Source organism: Numenius arquata, chromosome 1 (genome assembly GCF_964106895.1).
Source record: "Numenius arquata chromosome 1, bNumArq3.hap1.1, whole genome shotgun sequence".
Classification (NCBI taxonomy): Eukaryota; Metazoa; Chordata; class Aves; order Charadriiformes; family Scolopacidae; genus Numenius; species Numenius arquata.
This window is the reverse complement of record NC_133576.1, coordinates 120,143,508-120,159,443: the sequence shown is the minus strand read 5'-3', so window position 1 is coordinate 120,159,443 and position 15,936 is coordinate 120,143,508. Positions and strand designations below refer to the sequence as shown.

At 43.2% G+C, this 15,936-nt stretch overlaps 2 protein-coding genes across 2 annotated transcripts in view; both read right to left on the bottom strand.

Annotated features, from left to right (window-relative positions):
• MIPEP (mitochondrial intermediate peptidase) overlaps positions 1–3,842 on the bottom strand; it is a 77,655-nt gene extending 73,813 nt beyond the window's left edge. Inside the window, exons 1-2 of the mRNA XM_074146408.1 lie at positions 3,617–3,842; positions 315–488 (exon numbers count right to left, since the gene is read on the bottom strand). Coding sequence (XP_074002509.1) covers positions 315–488; positions 3,617–3,787 — 345 coding nt within the window. The 5' untranslated portion in view covers positions 3,788–3,842. The remainder of the gene's footprint in view (positions 1–314; positions 489–3,616) is intronic.
• A 2,647-nt stretch (positions 3,843–6,489) lies between these two features.
• Positions 6,490–12,364, bottom strand: LOC141466290 (uncharacterized). Its single transcript, XM_074150119.1, is given in 4 exon segments — positions 6,490–7,295; positions 9,115–9,177; positions 12,144–12,312; positions 12,314–12,364. Coding segments are annotated over 4 exon segments (1,089 nt in total).
• Between the last annotated feature and the right edge of the window lie 3,572 nt (positions 12,365–15,936).

The window sequence follows — 15,936 nt, the reverse complement described above, 5'->3', positions numbered from 1 at the left end:
GAGGGTTTGTTTTCAAACCCTTCTCACTCTGGTGTATAGACCATCAAGTTATGCTTTGACATCATTACCTAGTAGGAAGAAATATGTTTAAAGAGAAAACCCACAAGTTCTTTCGGATTCAGAACAGGGTTTTTATTTGACTTTTACTTATTAAGTCTCCAAATAGTTGAAGGAGTTCAGAAGGCTAGAAGGATGCTAAAAGGTATCTGGAGAGCTCGGAATATATTTAATTGAAGAGCCGGAATACATAGAAGACATTCAGCGAGACTTGACATAAGAAATTGCATCAAGTAATAATGAAAAAAGTAACTTACCAAGTCTGCTACTCTGCACAAGGCATCTGAAAGCTGATCAAAGAGCATTACTGTCTCTGGCCCAGGTGGTGTTGAACATGCCTTCTGGACGAGCTGTTCTGATTCTTGCAATGCTTTGTCCTGTGCTTCTTGAAATCCTTCTGGACAGCTCAGTTCTGGAACACCAAACAGACCCTGCCGTGCAGAACACAATGAAAACACATCACTATTGACCTCCTCGATTTCTGCCCCTTTGTTTCAGGATGGAATTATCACCACAAAATTTTACCGGAACAACCCTAGCTAGTATATTCTGGCAATTCAGTAAAGTGTTCCCACATGAGTGTCTTTTTAGAGAGAATAGTCACAAACTCAAAGACGCTGGTATCACAAGAAAACATCTTAATTTCCCAAAGCAAAACCTCACTGAGGTTCTTATAACCATGATTGCTCTCCGTAAAGCTTAGGAGTTCGGCATCAAAACCTCACAAACTCTCCACTTCCACCCCATAACCTCCTATACCACCCTTTTCTCCAAGCATTTTTTGTCTTGCTTCCAAAGCACGGGCACCAGACAAATCATAGGAAGTCCATTTACATCCTGAATGGAGGGAAAATCATCCCTCTGAAGGAAAAGAGACTTATCAAGGAATGTGAAGACTAAGCAGGAGTCTCAAAACAGTGAATAAGTTGGCCAGCAGCCCTAGATATCAACGGACTGCAGGCAATAGGACAGTGGTCTTCGGCTCATTAAATGAGCCCCAAATACTGGAACCACATCCCAAAGGAATGATCAGCAACAACTCAAAAATTTTATGGTATGAAGTTTTATTCCTGAAGTTCTTACCAAGCCTAGCCCTGTCCAACAGGGTAGGGTAAAAATACTGACTTGGGCAGGGCAGACACAGACAGCAGTTATGTTCTGCATTTGGAGGTCTTACTGCAGATCAAACAAAATTGCTAACACTACCTGCTAGAGCAGCTCTACAATACAGACCTACAACCATAAAAAAATTTCATTTAAACAGTCTTTCTGCAAGCAATACGCCCCCTTTGCAACCGCCCATCTGCAACTTGAGCATCTCCTTACCTCCTAACTACAGCATCCAACAGAAAAAGGTACATAATTTCACACAACATCCATCCCTTCCCAAATTTAACCACAGCATCTAAAATCACAAGGATTTGAAAATCTGCAGGCCAGTCACTTTACAACGCACCTTCTGCACCCTCGGTGTTACAGCAGTCAATTGCAGGTTTGCATGTAGCTCACAAGTATTTATCCAAGTAAAATGAAATGCTGCAAATTGACAGCTTGTCTGTAAAATATTATTCTGAAGCAAAAGCATCACCTAAAGTAAGTAATTGGGACATTCTGAGTTGCTTTTTCCTATTTTTTTCTTTCTGTCGCTGTTGCTAAAACTGCTTTTTTTTCCTAATGCTGTTACTATAAGCTGGCCACCCTAAGACAGAAACCCTTTCCTCACACTTTCCATGTTTTAATTTATTATCTGGGGACAAGAACTGGACTGAAATGAACACTGAAAAAGATATTTATATATATATATACATGTGTATATAAACACATGCACACAAACATAAATATACATGTACCACACCACCCTTCAATAGTGCTTGCTGTTCAAGGCTGCCCCTTCAACTCAGATCCTCAGCCAGATGACGCAGTGTTCTGCAATGTCCCAGAGAGCTCCTGGCCTTCCTGCTGCGCTACATCACCATCCACCCTCCACAGTGAGCTTCTCCTGCACGTGTAGTCCTCTGTGAACAGGAGGTATCTCCTCTTAAAAGATAAATTAGCCATGGAGCTCCTCTTCCATACGACACCAAGTTCGACATAAAAATTTTAAAATTACAAAAAAAGGAAGCCCAGTGCAGGTCTTTATTCTTTAATGGTGTGGCTGCATGGCTGCAGCATTATTCTCTTTGCTTGGCCTCAAGCCAACACCCTACCTGTCACAGCCTCTTTGCAAGCCTGAAATACACATCTGTATTCCCAAAGAACTCTACAACTTCTCTGTGGGCCAAGCAAATCCAGAAATCATTCCCTAGACCAGCAAATGTACAATATTTAACTGGATTATTTCCTGGAGCAAGTGCTGGATTATAAACAAAGGTCAGATTTCTCCTCACTGAATCCCTTAGCCCTCGAGTTGAACAGCTTCACCAGCCTGGGCACCACAGCAGGAATAGCTGAGCGAGCAGACTAATTCCTGGATTTTACAAGTGTTAAGTGCTCTGCATATCTGCATGCAATGTGCCATTGAAAGTGCACACCTTATGCTGTCCAGGAACTTTGTTTAGATTCCCATGACTCTTGTTAACAAAACTACCTGACTCACCCTAAAAAGAAATAAATCAAAAATCCTGAGTGTCACCAACCCAGCAAATAAATACTTTTTTGCCACACATAACCGAATGTCAAGAATGATATCCATGCATGAGGATGTCAGCAGTCTAATTGATTTTGAAACACTGCCAAAGTGTGTCCAGCTCTGGAGCCCTCAACATAGGAAAGTCACGGACCTGTCGAAGCAGGTCCAGAGGAGGGCCACAGAGATGATCAGAGGGATAGAGCACTTCTGCTGTGTGGACAGGCTGAGAGAGTTGGGCTTGTTTAGCCTGGAGAAGAGAACGCTCCAGAGAAACCTTACTGAGGCCTTTCAGTACTTTAGGGGGCCTACAGGAAAGATGGGGACAAACCTTTTAGTTGGGCCTGTTGTGACAGGACAGTGGTGATGGTTTTAAATTAAATGAAGGTAGATTTAGACTAGAAATAAGAAGAATTTTTTTTACAATGAAGGTGGTGCAACACTGGCACAGCCAAGGTCAGGTTGGACGGGTCTCCGAGCAACCTGATCTATTTGAAGATGTCCCTGCTCATTGCAGGGGGTTGGACTAGCTGAGCTTTTTAGGCCCCTTCCAACCCGAACTATTCTGTGATTCTATGACACTGACAGATTAAAATAAAGACACAGCCAGGTAAGAGCTGTGAGTGGAAGGGGTAATGCATATATATACACATATGATCTCCACTGAGGCTCTAAGCAATTGTTTCAACAAATGAGGCTGTGATTTTCAAATTCTTGTGTCCAGAAAACAGAATGAATTCTTCATTAGAACCAAAACGAACCCCTAGAACGATGTAACCGCATAATCCTCTGAAAACAGCCCTGCCTATCCCCACCACCGCGACTTAGAAGTTTCAAAATAATAAATTACACATAGGAATAGCAAGGCGCAGGGCTGCCGGCGGCCAGGGCCGCCTCCTGCCCGCAGCAGGCCCTTCCCCTCCCGCCGCTCACCGTCTCCCTGCCCGCCGCGCTGCCCCGCGGCTGCTGCTGCTGCTTCGCATCGAAAGCGGCGCCCACCGGGCACCAGCTGGTGCTGACGGCCCGGCGGCCTGGCCTCACCGTCCGGCCCCGCAGCGCCCGGCCCAGCGCCGCCGGTAGCGCCCGCCGGCAGCCGGCCAGCATGGCGAAGCGGCGCGGAGCGGGCCTCCACAGCAGGCCCCGGCGTCCCGGCTCGGCCCCGACCTCCGCGCCGAGGGGAGGAGAAGAAGGAGGAGGAGCGCCGGCGAGCACGGGGCGCAGGGAGGCGGAGCGGCTCCCCTCAGCCCGCCCGCCCGGCTGCCGGGCTCCCGCCCCGGCCGTTCCGGGGCCGAGGCTGCCCGGGCACGGCCTGACCCGACCCGGCCCGGCCCGGCCCGCCGCTAGGGGGCGGGAAGGGAAGGGCCCGGCGGGCAGGCCCGGCGGGGCAGCGGTGAGGGGAGGGGGCTCCACCGAGTGGAATCTCTCCTACATGTTTTTCAGTTGAACCTAGGTCCATTTTAAAGCATTTAGATGTTCCTACAACATAAACTTAATTGCTTATGGGGAAAAAATCTTCTCTTAGGGAAATATTCACGTAGCCTTCACCTCAGTGTTTCAGCCCGCCCCCACTGCAATTCAGTTGACGTGAGGAGCGCAGCCATTTTTCCTGTGAAACCCATGTTCATTTTGGGTCAGTGGTCCATACTCTGGGTTCAACAACGGTGGGGACGTACCCACGTTTCCTGGCCTCCCTGGCAGAGTTGGGGGCGATGGGAGGTCGGGACTGGTGCTCCGTTTGCACTGAATTTCATGATGCTGACCCATGTCAGTTGGCATCTCTGCTTTATTTTCTTTTAAGGGGAGGGAGTGAGACTTACCAGCGCCTTTTGTTATATTTTTGAGCTTTAGGGGGGAAGGGAAAAAAGAAAAAATGCACAGAAATTTAAGTTTTATGGCACAGGAAATATCTCTTGATCAGTTCTCCAGTATGATTGCTTACACGTTGATTAAGATGATCCTTCGTTTGGGAGAATTTGTTTTGCACTGCTAATTCTCAAGTACAGCAGCATTATACTGTATTTTTGCACCGGCATTGAATATCTGCCCACATCAGAAAATCCACGTGGCACTTCCTCCTATCACTCCATTTCACTCTTATTTCAGACCTTTGGCTACACAGAGAGAAAAGAACTATATTTAAAAACTGTAAAATCCACTCAGGTGTAATAAATCTCATCTGTGCCACAGAGCAAGCAGCCCCTGTGGAGGTACCGAACTACACTAATTCCAAGTTTAAAAATTATTTTGATGCAAACTAACAAAGTTTCAAGTTCATGTACGCATGCCACCTAGAAGGATATAAAGTGACTTCGAAGTAACTGCTGCTTAATGTTTATACAAGATGGCAGGGACCCATATGTCATAGTTCCAGAACTGGAAATTTTATCTTTTATTTCATCCCACTTTCTTCTAAAACATTTGTCCTTTAGAAGGGGTGTACGCACCCCTATATAATTACAGTAAGTCACCAAACCAGTGATGTGTCAAGCCCAGCACTGTAGACACTTAAGAGTTCACAGAATCACAGAATGATATGGGTTTGGAAGGGACTTCTGGAGATCATCTAGTCCCACCCCCCTGCCAAAGCAGGTCCTCCTAGAACAGGTTGCACAGGAATGTGTCCAGGCAGGTTTTGAATGTCTCCAGAGACGGAGACTTCACCACCTCTCTGGGCATCCTGTTCCAGTGCCCTGCCACCGTCAAAGTAAAGAAGTTCCTCCTCATGCTTAGATGGAACTTCCCATGTTCGAGTTTGTGCCCGTTACCTCTTGTCCTGTCACTGGGCACCACTGAAAAAAGACTGGCCCCATCCTCTTGACACCCACCCTTTAAGTATTCATAGGCATTGATCAGATCCCCTCCACAGTCTTCTCCAGACTAAGAAGACCCAAGTCCCTCAGCCTTTTCTCATAAGAGAGGTGTTCTAGACCCCTAATCATCTTTGTAGCCCTCTGCTGTACCCTCTCCAGCAGTTCCCTGTCCTTCTTGAACTGGGGAGCCCAGAACTGGACACAGTACTCCAGATGTGGCCTCACCAGGGCAGAGTAGAGGGAGAGGATGACCTCCCTCAACCTGCTGGCCACACTCCTCTTGATACACCCCAGGATGCCATTGGCCACCTTAGCCACAAGGGCACATTGCTGGCTCATGGTCATCCTGTTGTCCACCAGGACTCCCAGGTCCCTCTCCTCACAGCCATTCTCCAGCAGGTCAGCCCTCACAGAGTTGTCCTTTCTTGTGCAGAAGCTGTTCCTGAAACCAACTGTACTGCGACTGCAGCCTTAAAAATAGTTTATGCACATTGGGATTTTTTTTTAATTTTGATTTTTAAAAAACAAAGCTGACAACAGTAGATTAGAACAGTTTAATGAATACACACTTGGTACTTGTGGTATCTTGTGACTGGGACAAGAAGGCGTTTAATTCTAACTCTTCCAAATATAGCTCTGAAGCCCTCTGCTCTGTTTTAGCAACTGGTCATGAAAACTTCAGCACAATAAATGGTGCAATGAGCAGTTGTGGGCATCATGAGGCCTGGTTTCCTGCAGACACAAGTAGTGTGATCCTACACTTTCCCACTATGATGACCTCAGCAGTCAAAAAAAAAATTTTACTCAGCTTGTAGGGAGATGCCCAACTGGTCCCAACCTGCCCTGCAGTCCTACATCTCCATTTCAGCCCTCGGGATAACTCCCTGGATGGTTTCTGTTCTCCGTTGAATCCAGTAGAAATTGGCCAGCAGATTACAACTTTATTGGGGGAGGGCTGAAGGACACAGACATACAGCATCCACGGATAATGTGGAGTTATATGGCAGGTGGTGGTGGCGGCTCCAGTGGGTCAGAGGTGCTGAACAGGAGAAACCCAGTGAAGGTGGTATCATCATCGGCGTCTGCAAACAGCCCGTTGAAAGTCTCTCCTTGGTGAGCCTGCAGCCACACCTCATCTCCTCTCTGTAGCTCCAGGATGGCGGCTCCCGAGGCCTGGTCTTCTCCGCTCTGGTACCTGTCCACTGTGTGCAACATCTTGATGCCATTTTTAACTAGAGCTACTCTGACGTTCCTTGAGTAGACAGTGATGTGGTAGGTGAAATAGTAAGCGCCAGGGTATTTGCATGTGAATTTGCCAGTAACGGGGTTGTAGTCATTTAGACCATTATACAGCACCTTATCAAACTTGATCGGGCGATTTGGAGTGGGAAATTTGGTGGCGATTGTGAGGCCAACGCTGAAAGCACTCCTTGGCAGGACTCCTGGGGCACCTACGTTCCCCTTATCTCCTCTGTCTCCTTTCAGGCCTCTTTCCCCCTGAACTCCTGGATTACCCTGTGGCCCCAAATCTCCAGTATTACCTTTAGGACCTGGATTACCAGTCGGGCCAATTGGCCCCGGGAAACCAACTCTCCCAGGATGGCCAATTTCACCTTTTGTCCCTTTTGGACCTATGGGCCCAATGTCTCCTTTTAATCCCTTTTGTCCTTGCAGTCCCAGCTCTCCCTTCTGACCTTTGTAACCCACTGACCCTATAATTCCTTTTGGTCCCAGTTTCCCAGGTCGTCCTCTTTCTCCTTTATCTCCTTTGTTCCCCTTCTCTTCAACAGTCCCATTGGCTCCTAAATGGGAGAAAAGAAAGAAAAAAAAAAGACACTTTCTTGTGATCTTCCACTGGATTAGTGGGGCACAACATAAGTTTTAGTATGAAGACATATATGTGTAGGCGTGTGTCACCAGTGTATATACTGTGCTCACTGTACATACAATTTCTCATACATTTAAGTGCATGGTAAGTTGTAACATCCAAAGAACCTGCTGTTGTGTTACAAAATGGGTGCCCTGGCTGAGAGCAGCAAGAATAAGCTCAAAGAAAGGAAGGTGTGATTTGTCTGCAGGCTGACGGTAGCACTGACTGTTCACATCATCTCAGGCACAAGCAGCATCTGTCCAGACACTTGTTTTCAGCCTTTGGGATACAAAATGGGGAGAAGGTTCACAATTTAATTGGAGGAAGTTTCTATTTGGACAACACCCAGAACTTGCTTGCCTGCCATGTCTTTCTGTAATTTCTACATGATGGAACTTTGCTTGGGTTACCTAGATTGCTACTGTAGTGGGAGTGAAATCTTTTTGTCCTTGTTATTTGCTACCACATACTCCATATATCCTTCATCCACTCTTGGACTGAAGCTCAAAGCCTTTGAAAATGCTCTGATTGCTGCATAAGGGTTTGAAGCTGAAAGTCTCATGATGTGGAGGGCATCTTAGCAGTTGATAGAAAAAAAATACCATAATCATCATGTACCCTGTCAATCAGGAAAAGAGGCTGATAATTTCTGCGTAAGAGCCTCTGATGTTAGGAATAATGCTGTATTTACAGTTTACTGTTCTCAATTTACAATTGGGAATATTTACCAAGTAGCAATGAACTGAAAGCAGGTGAGATTGTGTGGTGAGCCTCTGGGAAAACCAGCGTGGGTCCAGCAGGACAAGGACACAGGATAAGAAGGTGGTTTTGGTAATTTTAAGCAACTTTTGTGGCCTCATGTCTCATGGTCCTTCCAGGACTGTGGTCGTCTAATAGACTGGAGAAAAGTCTGAGGGGTGTAGAACAGCTTGTAATTACTCCCATGCAATGCATATACCATATGTTATTTCTCACAGTCAACTTCAGGATTTTGGAGAACCTGGACACTGTTTTTGGCAGGCTTCCATGCTTTTGGATATGGATAGTGTGTATGTACAAGGATGCACAAGTCCAGCATCTCAGAGTCACTGAAGTTGTGCAGAATGATGTGATGCCACTTGCACAATGGCTGACTCCCTGCTTTTATAAACAAGTCGCTCTGCACACATACATCCATCTAACACAGGAGACATGCTGCTTATATGTAGGTTGGCTAAACAGGTGAAGGATACGGGTTCTACTGTATTTTCAGGTGTATAACTTGTGTCCTCTACAATTTCTTTTAAAAGTCCCTTTCCCCGAAGTTGCATGTATAGCTACAGGAGCCTCACTTTCCTGAGGTAGCTGCAGATGCGGTGTCTTCCTCAGCAGCTGACAAAAGGATCAGGGATGGAAAAGTAGGATGAGAGGCTGAGTGAACAAGTTGTAGGGCATTAGAGGCAGCGAGGTGATTGGAGGTGGCAAATTGTATCCCGCTTGTATCCTCAGCACATATGTGTGCAGCCTCTACTACTTCTGGAAAAAGGGTTTTTAATCTTTATGGTACTTCCACTACAGCTAGAATGTATAGCATGTCCAGTGCTCATAAACAAAAAGGTGTCAGTTGATAGAAAAATAATCACAGTATCACAGAATTATATGGGGTTGGAAGGGACCTCTGGAGATCATCTAGTCCAACCCCCCTGCCAAAGAAGGTCCACCTAGAGCAGGTTGCACAGGAAAATAATAAATTGAAACACTTCTTCTCTGACCTCGTTCGCCTTTCTCTCCATTTGCGCCATCTTTTCCTGGACTGCCAGGAAGTCCTGCTTCACCTAGTACAGAAAAGAAAAACAGATTTTCATTAAACAATTAAATTACCAGAAAACATGGGATGAATCCCTCTCTAATTCTTCCTCTTCAAGCCTGGGTACACAGTAATATAAAGAGTAGTCTTATTCCTCACTTTTAGTGGGTGCCATTGCTGGTACTTCTGTCTTACAGAGAGATTGACAGAGAGCACAGAAACTCTGCTTGAGGATGGTGCTTTTTTGAGACAGATGGAATCCTTGGCATAAAGTGGTGGGTTACTCAGATATGTAGAAGAGCTATACCCTGGTCAGAACCACCAATGTGAAAACCTCTTGTCCTGTTGTTGCTTCTATTCATGGAAAATACCAGCAGGAAAAGGAGTGAGGAAGCCACATTCAGCAAGAAGCTTTACAGTGAGAGGAAGTGGTAAACGCTTCTCTCAAGACATCTGCAGGGGTTTGGCCAAGGAAGGCATTCAGACTCTTGATCCCTGAATTTAGCATGACACAGATTTTTCCATCGCTCTAAAGAGGTCAATTATAGAAGTCGTTTTTGTAGTAACATCACAGATGACTGGGAGGTGTGTGATGAAAAGCCTGGATTTGCATCCAGGATGCAACAGAAGAAAAAAGAGTTGGCAGTTTGAATGTAACCGTATTCCAAAAGTAGCTCTCCACCCATACGGATTGAAGAACAGTTCTTTAGCAGTTTTCTGCACAATCATAGAATCATAGAATGGTTCAGGTTAGAAGAGACCTTAAAGATCATCAAGTTCAAACCCGCCTGCCATGGGCAGGGACACCTCCCACTAGACCAGGTTGCCCAAAGCCCCATCCAGCCTGGCCTTGAACACTGCCCAGGATGGGGATCCACAAGCTCTCTGGGCAACCTGTTCCAGTGCCTCACCACCCTCACAGTAAAGAATTTCTTCCTAATATCTAATCTAAATCCACCCTCTTTCAGTTTAACACCATTACCCCTCATTCTGTCGCTGCACTCGATGTGCACAGTCCAGCACCTGCTGAAATTTCTTTGACTTGGTAAGGAACAGAATGAAGTCTCATGTATTTAACTGCAAAGGTGCATGTACATACAATATAAACATACAATATAAAGAATGGTACAGTCACCCCAATTTGTTCCAACAAAGAATAGTCAGTACAGTCATCATAATAGGTTAATTTAGGAAAAAAAGTTGGGGACTTTATCAGAAACCAGTGATATCATGTGATAACTCACTAGAGTAAATTGAGGACCTTTATAAGATAAATGAAAATAATAAGCTTTAGATTTTCCATTTATCAGACTTTCCTGGATCCATGCATATAGAAAAAGAAGGCAGTTAACTGTATGTGCCTATTAGGAAGCTAACGGATTTTTTGTTTGTTTGCTCCTAGATTTTAAAAGGTTTTGGTTTCAGCCAGGCCAGGGCACTGAAAGCAGAAGGAGCACATAAGTGGTTGCTTGACAGAGAACTCTAATTCATTTTATAAACAAGAGAGTTCAAAATAGCTCTTTAGCAATCACTGAAGGTAAATATGTAACTTGTCTTTCAGTGGTCCGGTGCAGGCCATAGCAGTGAATCTCTTCATTGCCCAAATTATAAGTGCTGGTTATTTTTCAGCTGATCTAGTTCCCTGTATGGCCACACGAACAGTTGTGGTGTATAAGAGAGAAGAGTCAAGTAGCAGGAAAAGGATCTGATAGAGGATCCTGCCCGTGCCAGTACAGCCATCAAAGCACCACACATCAAACCACACCTTCAACAATGATTCTGCAGCATACACTGCAGAGGCATATACTTCTCTGGTGGAGTGAGTGATTCATTAGCTTAGCAACCCAGTCTGTTAAAGGCAGACATTTCCACTTGAAAGATGTAGTAAAACACTTTAGCACATTTTAAGTAAATTTCTTTTAGACTGTTCACCTCAGTTTGATTTATGTACTAGATTATATACTCCACTGAAAAGAGCTGTGATTCACAATCCATAAGATGAGCACTCAGTAGAAGGGTTTATCTGATAAGTACAAGATTGATCTGGACTGATTTGTGTAGCTGAGTTAGCCAGGCCCACAATAAGAGTGTCTGTGACAGATTTATGCATTAAGCCATAATGCCACCTGCATGATGCCATACAATAGCTGACCTAACATGAAGCCTGTTGGGGAAAAGTACACCCCAAAATTTTGTGAACAAATTTGAAGCATCAGATTTGCACTTGTCCTGTGCTTTGCATTCTAGGATTGTGACACTTCAGATGAAGTGTTACATGTCCACGTGCCCACAGATTTATCATCTTGTGCAGCCCTGGCCTTGATATTACAGCTTGGATGCAAGGTCCTGAGGCTTAAAGTACTATGGGAATTATTAGCTTTAGGATGCTGAGAAGATTACCTCTGTCTTCAGTATCACACACAAATCTCTATTATAGCTTGTTAGAGCAGACATGAATCCTACCCTGCTTTTCAATAGTCTCCATTCCTGAACTTCCTTCTAGTGGCTCTTGAGTTACAGCAGGTAGGCACACTCAGAAGCAAGTCCTACAAATGTAAAATTTAGGTAAGAAAGAGAAATCTTACCACTGTACACTTCTTATGACACCAAACAAGGTATCAGTTGTTGAGGTTTTCTGTAACTGGGCTTGAAGCTCTTTACAGAAATATAGTTGCTGTCTTAGAGATGTAGGAGTGGGTCTACAGGCTTTAAAATTATCAAATAGGCATGAAAATATCCCCAAAATAGAAGGTACAGTCTTTCTTCTTTTGTTTTTATCCCATGGACCTGGCCTCTCCATAGTATTACCTATTTCGCTTTCATTATTAGGTCTTTCTTCGTATTTCCTTCTTCAAACAAGTAAATGACAAATGTCTGAAATGTTTTCTGAAGGCTAGGCAGACTAATCCCGTTAACACAGAGCGACTACAGACACCTTTGGGAACTAATGGCATTGCCTTTGATACATGAAATCGTTTACTCTGAACATAGTACCTGTATCTCCCTTGTCGCCTTTTGAACCGTCTCGTCCATCACGACCAGGTATGCCGTTGTGACCAGGATTGCCGGGGATGCCAGGATACCCTTGGGTACAGATGTCCTGTTTTTGTGTTTCTGCTATGCTGACTACAACAGCCAGGAGTATAATCCAGCTTTTCATTCTTTAGAGAGGTTATATGATTTTGGCTGAAAGAGTTAAGAAAGCAAAAGCACATCTGCCTAAGTCTACCTTCGAAGGGGATGCAGGGTCAGGGAGGGAGAAAAAAAAGGAAATGGGTTTTCACTATTGTTTTGTTTTGTTTTATTTATAGGTCTCTAGATAGCATTAAGCACAGTCCTGGAGACTACTGAGTGCTATTTCAAATAATAATTTAATGGGAATATCAGTCATAGCATCATTATGCATTTGAAACACTAACTCAGCTTTATACAATTTAAAATATTCCTTAATTCCCTGTGATTTGGAGCATCAGGTTCTGTTTCATATTTTCTTATGCAGTATGACTTGTGGAAATAAGTGTCTCTGCAAAGGGAAATTTTTATGCAGATAGATGGTGAGCAGCTGAAAGTCACAAAAGCTCTAGGGAGGTTGAGAGCTACACTTGATGTCCTCAGGATCTAGCCAGCAAACAAGAAAACAACAGCTCAATGCATCCCATAGAGTTTCACACTGTTCTATTTAAACCATGGGTGCATTGACAAAGCCCAGATTTCATGGACTTGGCCAAACTTAAACCAAATTTCAAGATCATAATAGAAAGGCAACTTGGGTAAAAGTGATAGGGGTTTTTTGTTTGTTGTTTTGTTTGTTTGATTGTTTCTTTTTTGGTTTCATTTTTTTTGTTTGTTTGTTTTTTTCCCCAGCAATTACAGCAAGGAATATACAGTTGCAGCAGCTATATGCCGAAGAACTTCCAGTGAGCTGTCTTACTCCAACCAAAACCATGAAACCCCAACGTCTGACAAGTCTACAAGGAAGTGTGCTAATAATAATGTTTTTATGTCCTAAGCCCAAATTGATAGTCAAAATTTCAAGTCTTGGGGGGTGATTCAGGTAGGATCTGAGAGATCTCTCATACATACACAAGGATTCATACAATGTCCTGTTTCTCTGCACTGTAGTTTTGCTAACGTAACATACAGGCATTCTCCTTGTTCAGAAGTCTCTTTGTAAACTTCTCTAGCCAGGACAGTGCCCAAAGAGGAGGTATTTCATGGCCATTGCTGCCTTTCAGAGCCATGCAGAAGCCTGTTACAGCTTCCTCTTTCCTATTTCAAAGACTTCTGAACGGCACCTTATGCATTTGGAGTCTGTAAGGAAACCCTTCTTCTCTCATATCTCCAAACTTTTATCAGTGTTGGCCATTAATAACCCATTATTTATCTATCTAACAGCTTCTTAAGGGAAAAATAACATAATTGAGGCAATCAAACGGCTCATAACCAAGAAGAAGCAGAGGTCTTAATGCCCACTTCTCCATCCACATTTCTTCCTGCACCTACTTGTGACATCTCCCAGGAGCTGGCTCTGGTGCCACAGGAGGTGAGCTAGGACAATTCAAACCCCTAATTCAGCACAAAGCAGTCATCTTTTACTCTCAGTCTCTCTTTTTTTTTTTTTTAATTGGAGTTAGTCATCTACTGGGTTAATAAGTTGAATGACCTCAGAGGGGGTTAGAGCTGGAGCAGAGTGAGATGAGGGCAAAGATGGATCAAGGGAGTTTTTTGGCAAAAACAAGTCTTTAGTCTGGTTCTCCCCCTTCATGTAATTATGCTACTTAAAGTTCTGCTTATATTTATCCTTTCATTAGAGTGTCCCTCCTAAATAATGTCTTTTAATATAGGCCCACTGAAAGACATTAATACTTTATTCTGGACACAACTGGTTTAGGTGAGTGTAAGAGCAATTAGTGGGAAAAGATTAGACTGAGGAACAAAAATTAAATAGTGACAAAATTAATGACTTTTATTTGCAATTAATGTTCATAAATGTCTAATGCACAGAAGCTTGAGCTGTATAGGTTAAGTACTTATATAGGTAAAAGTGATAGTCAGAATGACTAAATTTTATATAATTGGCTTTTGAATTGGTTTTTCCATTAATGAAACATAATACTAAGACCAGTATTCCTTTTGAAATATTACCCAGTTTTGACTAAACAAAAATGATGTCTTGTGTTTAATCTCTTCACCACCATTTCTCAGTCGTATGAAACAATGCACACAAATACCATGTAGAGAGACACTAGTGTGTTCTCAATAAGAATAATTACACTCTGCTAGCAATATTTGATCTAAATATTCTTTTAGCTTGATTTATAGAGGAAGACAGTAATTTTGGCTTATGTTCCTTAATCTTTTTGTTCTGTCTTCAGAAAAGTTCCCCATTTTGCAACAATTATTGGAAGTGTGATTTATGATGCCTTTGACAATGGTCTACAGAGAGATGTTTGATCACCCACCAGCAAAATCCAGCTTTGTTACTGCTGCTGGTTAGCACTGAAGAAAGGTGAAAATAGATCAAACATTTGCTACTTCTGAGCTATATAAACATTTGCCGCCTTAGTCAAAGGACTCCAGAGGTGTGCAAAAGGAAGAAGTGCTCTATATGATGCTGTTTGGATATGATGCAGCCCATGGAGAAGTCTGACAGTCCTTGTCCACTGACAGAAAACTCCATTCCAAGTTGTTTAAGGGAGTGTTTCTTGCCTAAGGAACAGGCAATTTGGTCCCCATACCTCTCCTTCCTACTCGTCTCCGCAAGCTGACAATATCAATATCATCATCATCATCCCCACCACCATCATTGCATATATGGGATCTTTGGTCTTACCTCATTCACTTTGTACTTGCCTTGTTCTTGGGCATCTTTAACAAGAGTATAAAAGCTTCATGTAAAGGAATGCAAGCTCCAAATATGTGTCTTCAGGACAAGCACTTGTTTGGTCACTAAATTCTCAAAGGTCAGTGATTTAATTTTGAGAGCTGTTCAATAATTAAAACAGAGGTTTAAACTGGAATCTTTCTGTTTATTCCAAAACTAAGCCAAAGTGCTCTGTACTTTGGCTTTTACCACTGTTACATGAAAGACAATTGTTAAAATAGATTAATAAGATTAATACTGTTCCAGTATACAAATAGATTACACAAATGTTAGCCTTTGACAGCTTGGTTGGTTTGTAGGAAGGAGGCAACGTCTCATACCATTATTGTGCTGAAAAAAACATGTAATAAAGTTGGTCTCTGTATCAAGCAATTTACAATGGAAGCAGGGAGAAAAAGACTATAGAAATTAAAAGAATTTAATTTTTAATTAAAATTAAATTAGTTAACAATGCTGTTAACATGACCTGACAATTATTAGGTTATTATGGAAAAGAAGTTACGAGGTTGAATTAAAGTAAATAAATTGAATGGCAAAGAGACCTTTTCATAATTCGCAAACTACCCATCTAGCCATTCAAACATGAGCCAAAGCTGTTGTGCTACTAAATTTATTATTTGTAAGGAAATTTGAAGAAGCCATAACTTGATACTTAAGTGTGTCTTCTTGATACTACTGAAACTGCTGCTGTCTAAGGACTAGTGGAAGTAAAGCAACTGAGCGTATCATCAGCTCCTTAAATGGGGATCATGAACAGTGAAGGATACAACCAAGAGTAACAGGAGTTAATGTGTTACAGGCAGGGGCCTTAATTCACCCCTTGGTGCAAGTGACTGAAAACACTGTGTCTGAGGGAGTTCCCACGCTGCAAAGATACACCATGGACAGTCTGCCCGTCGAATA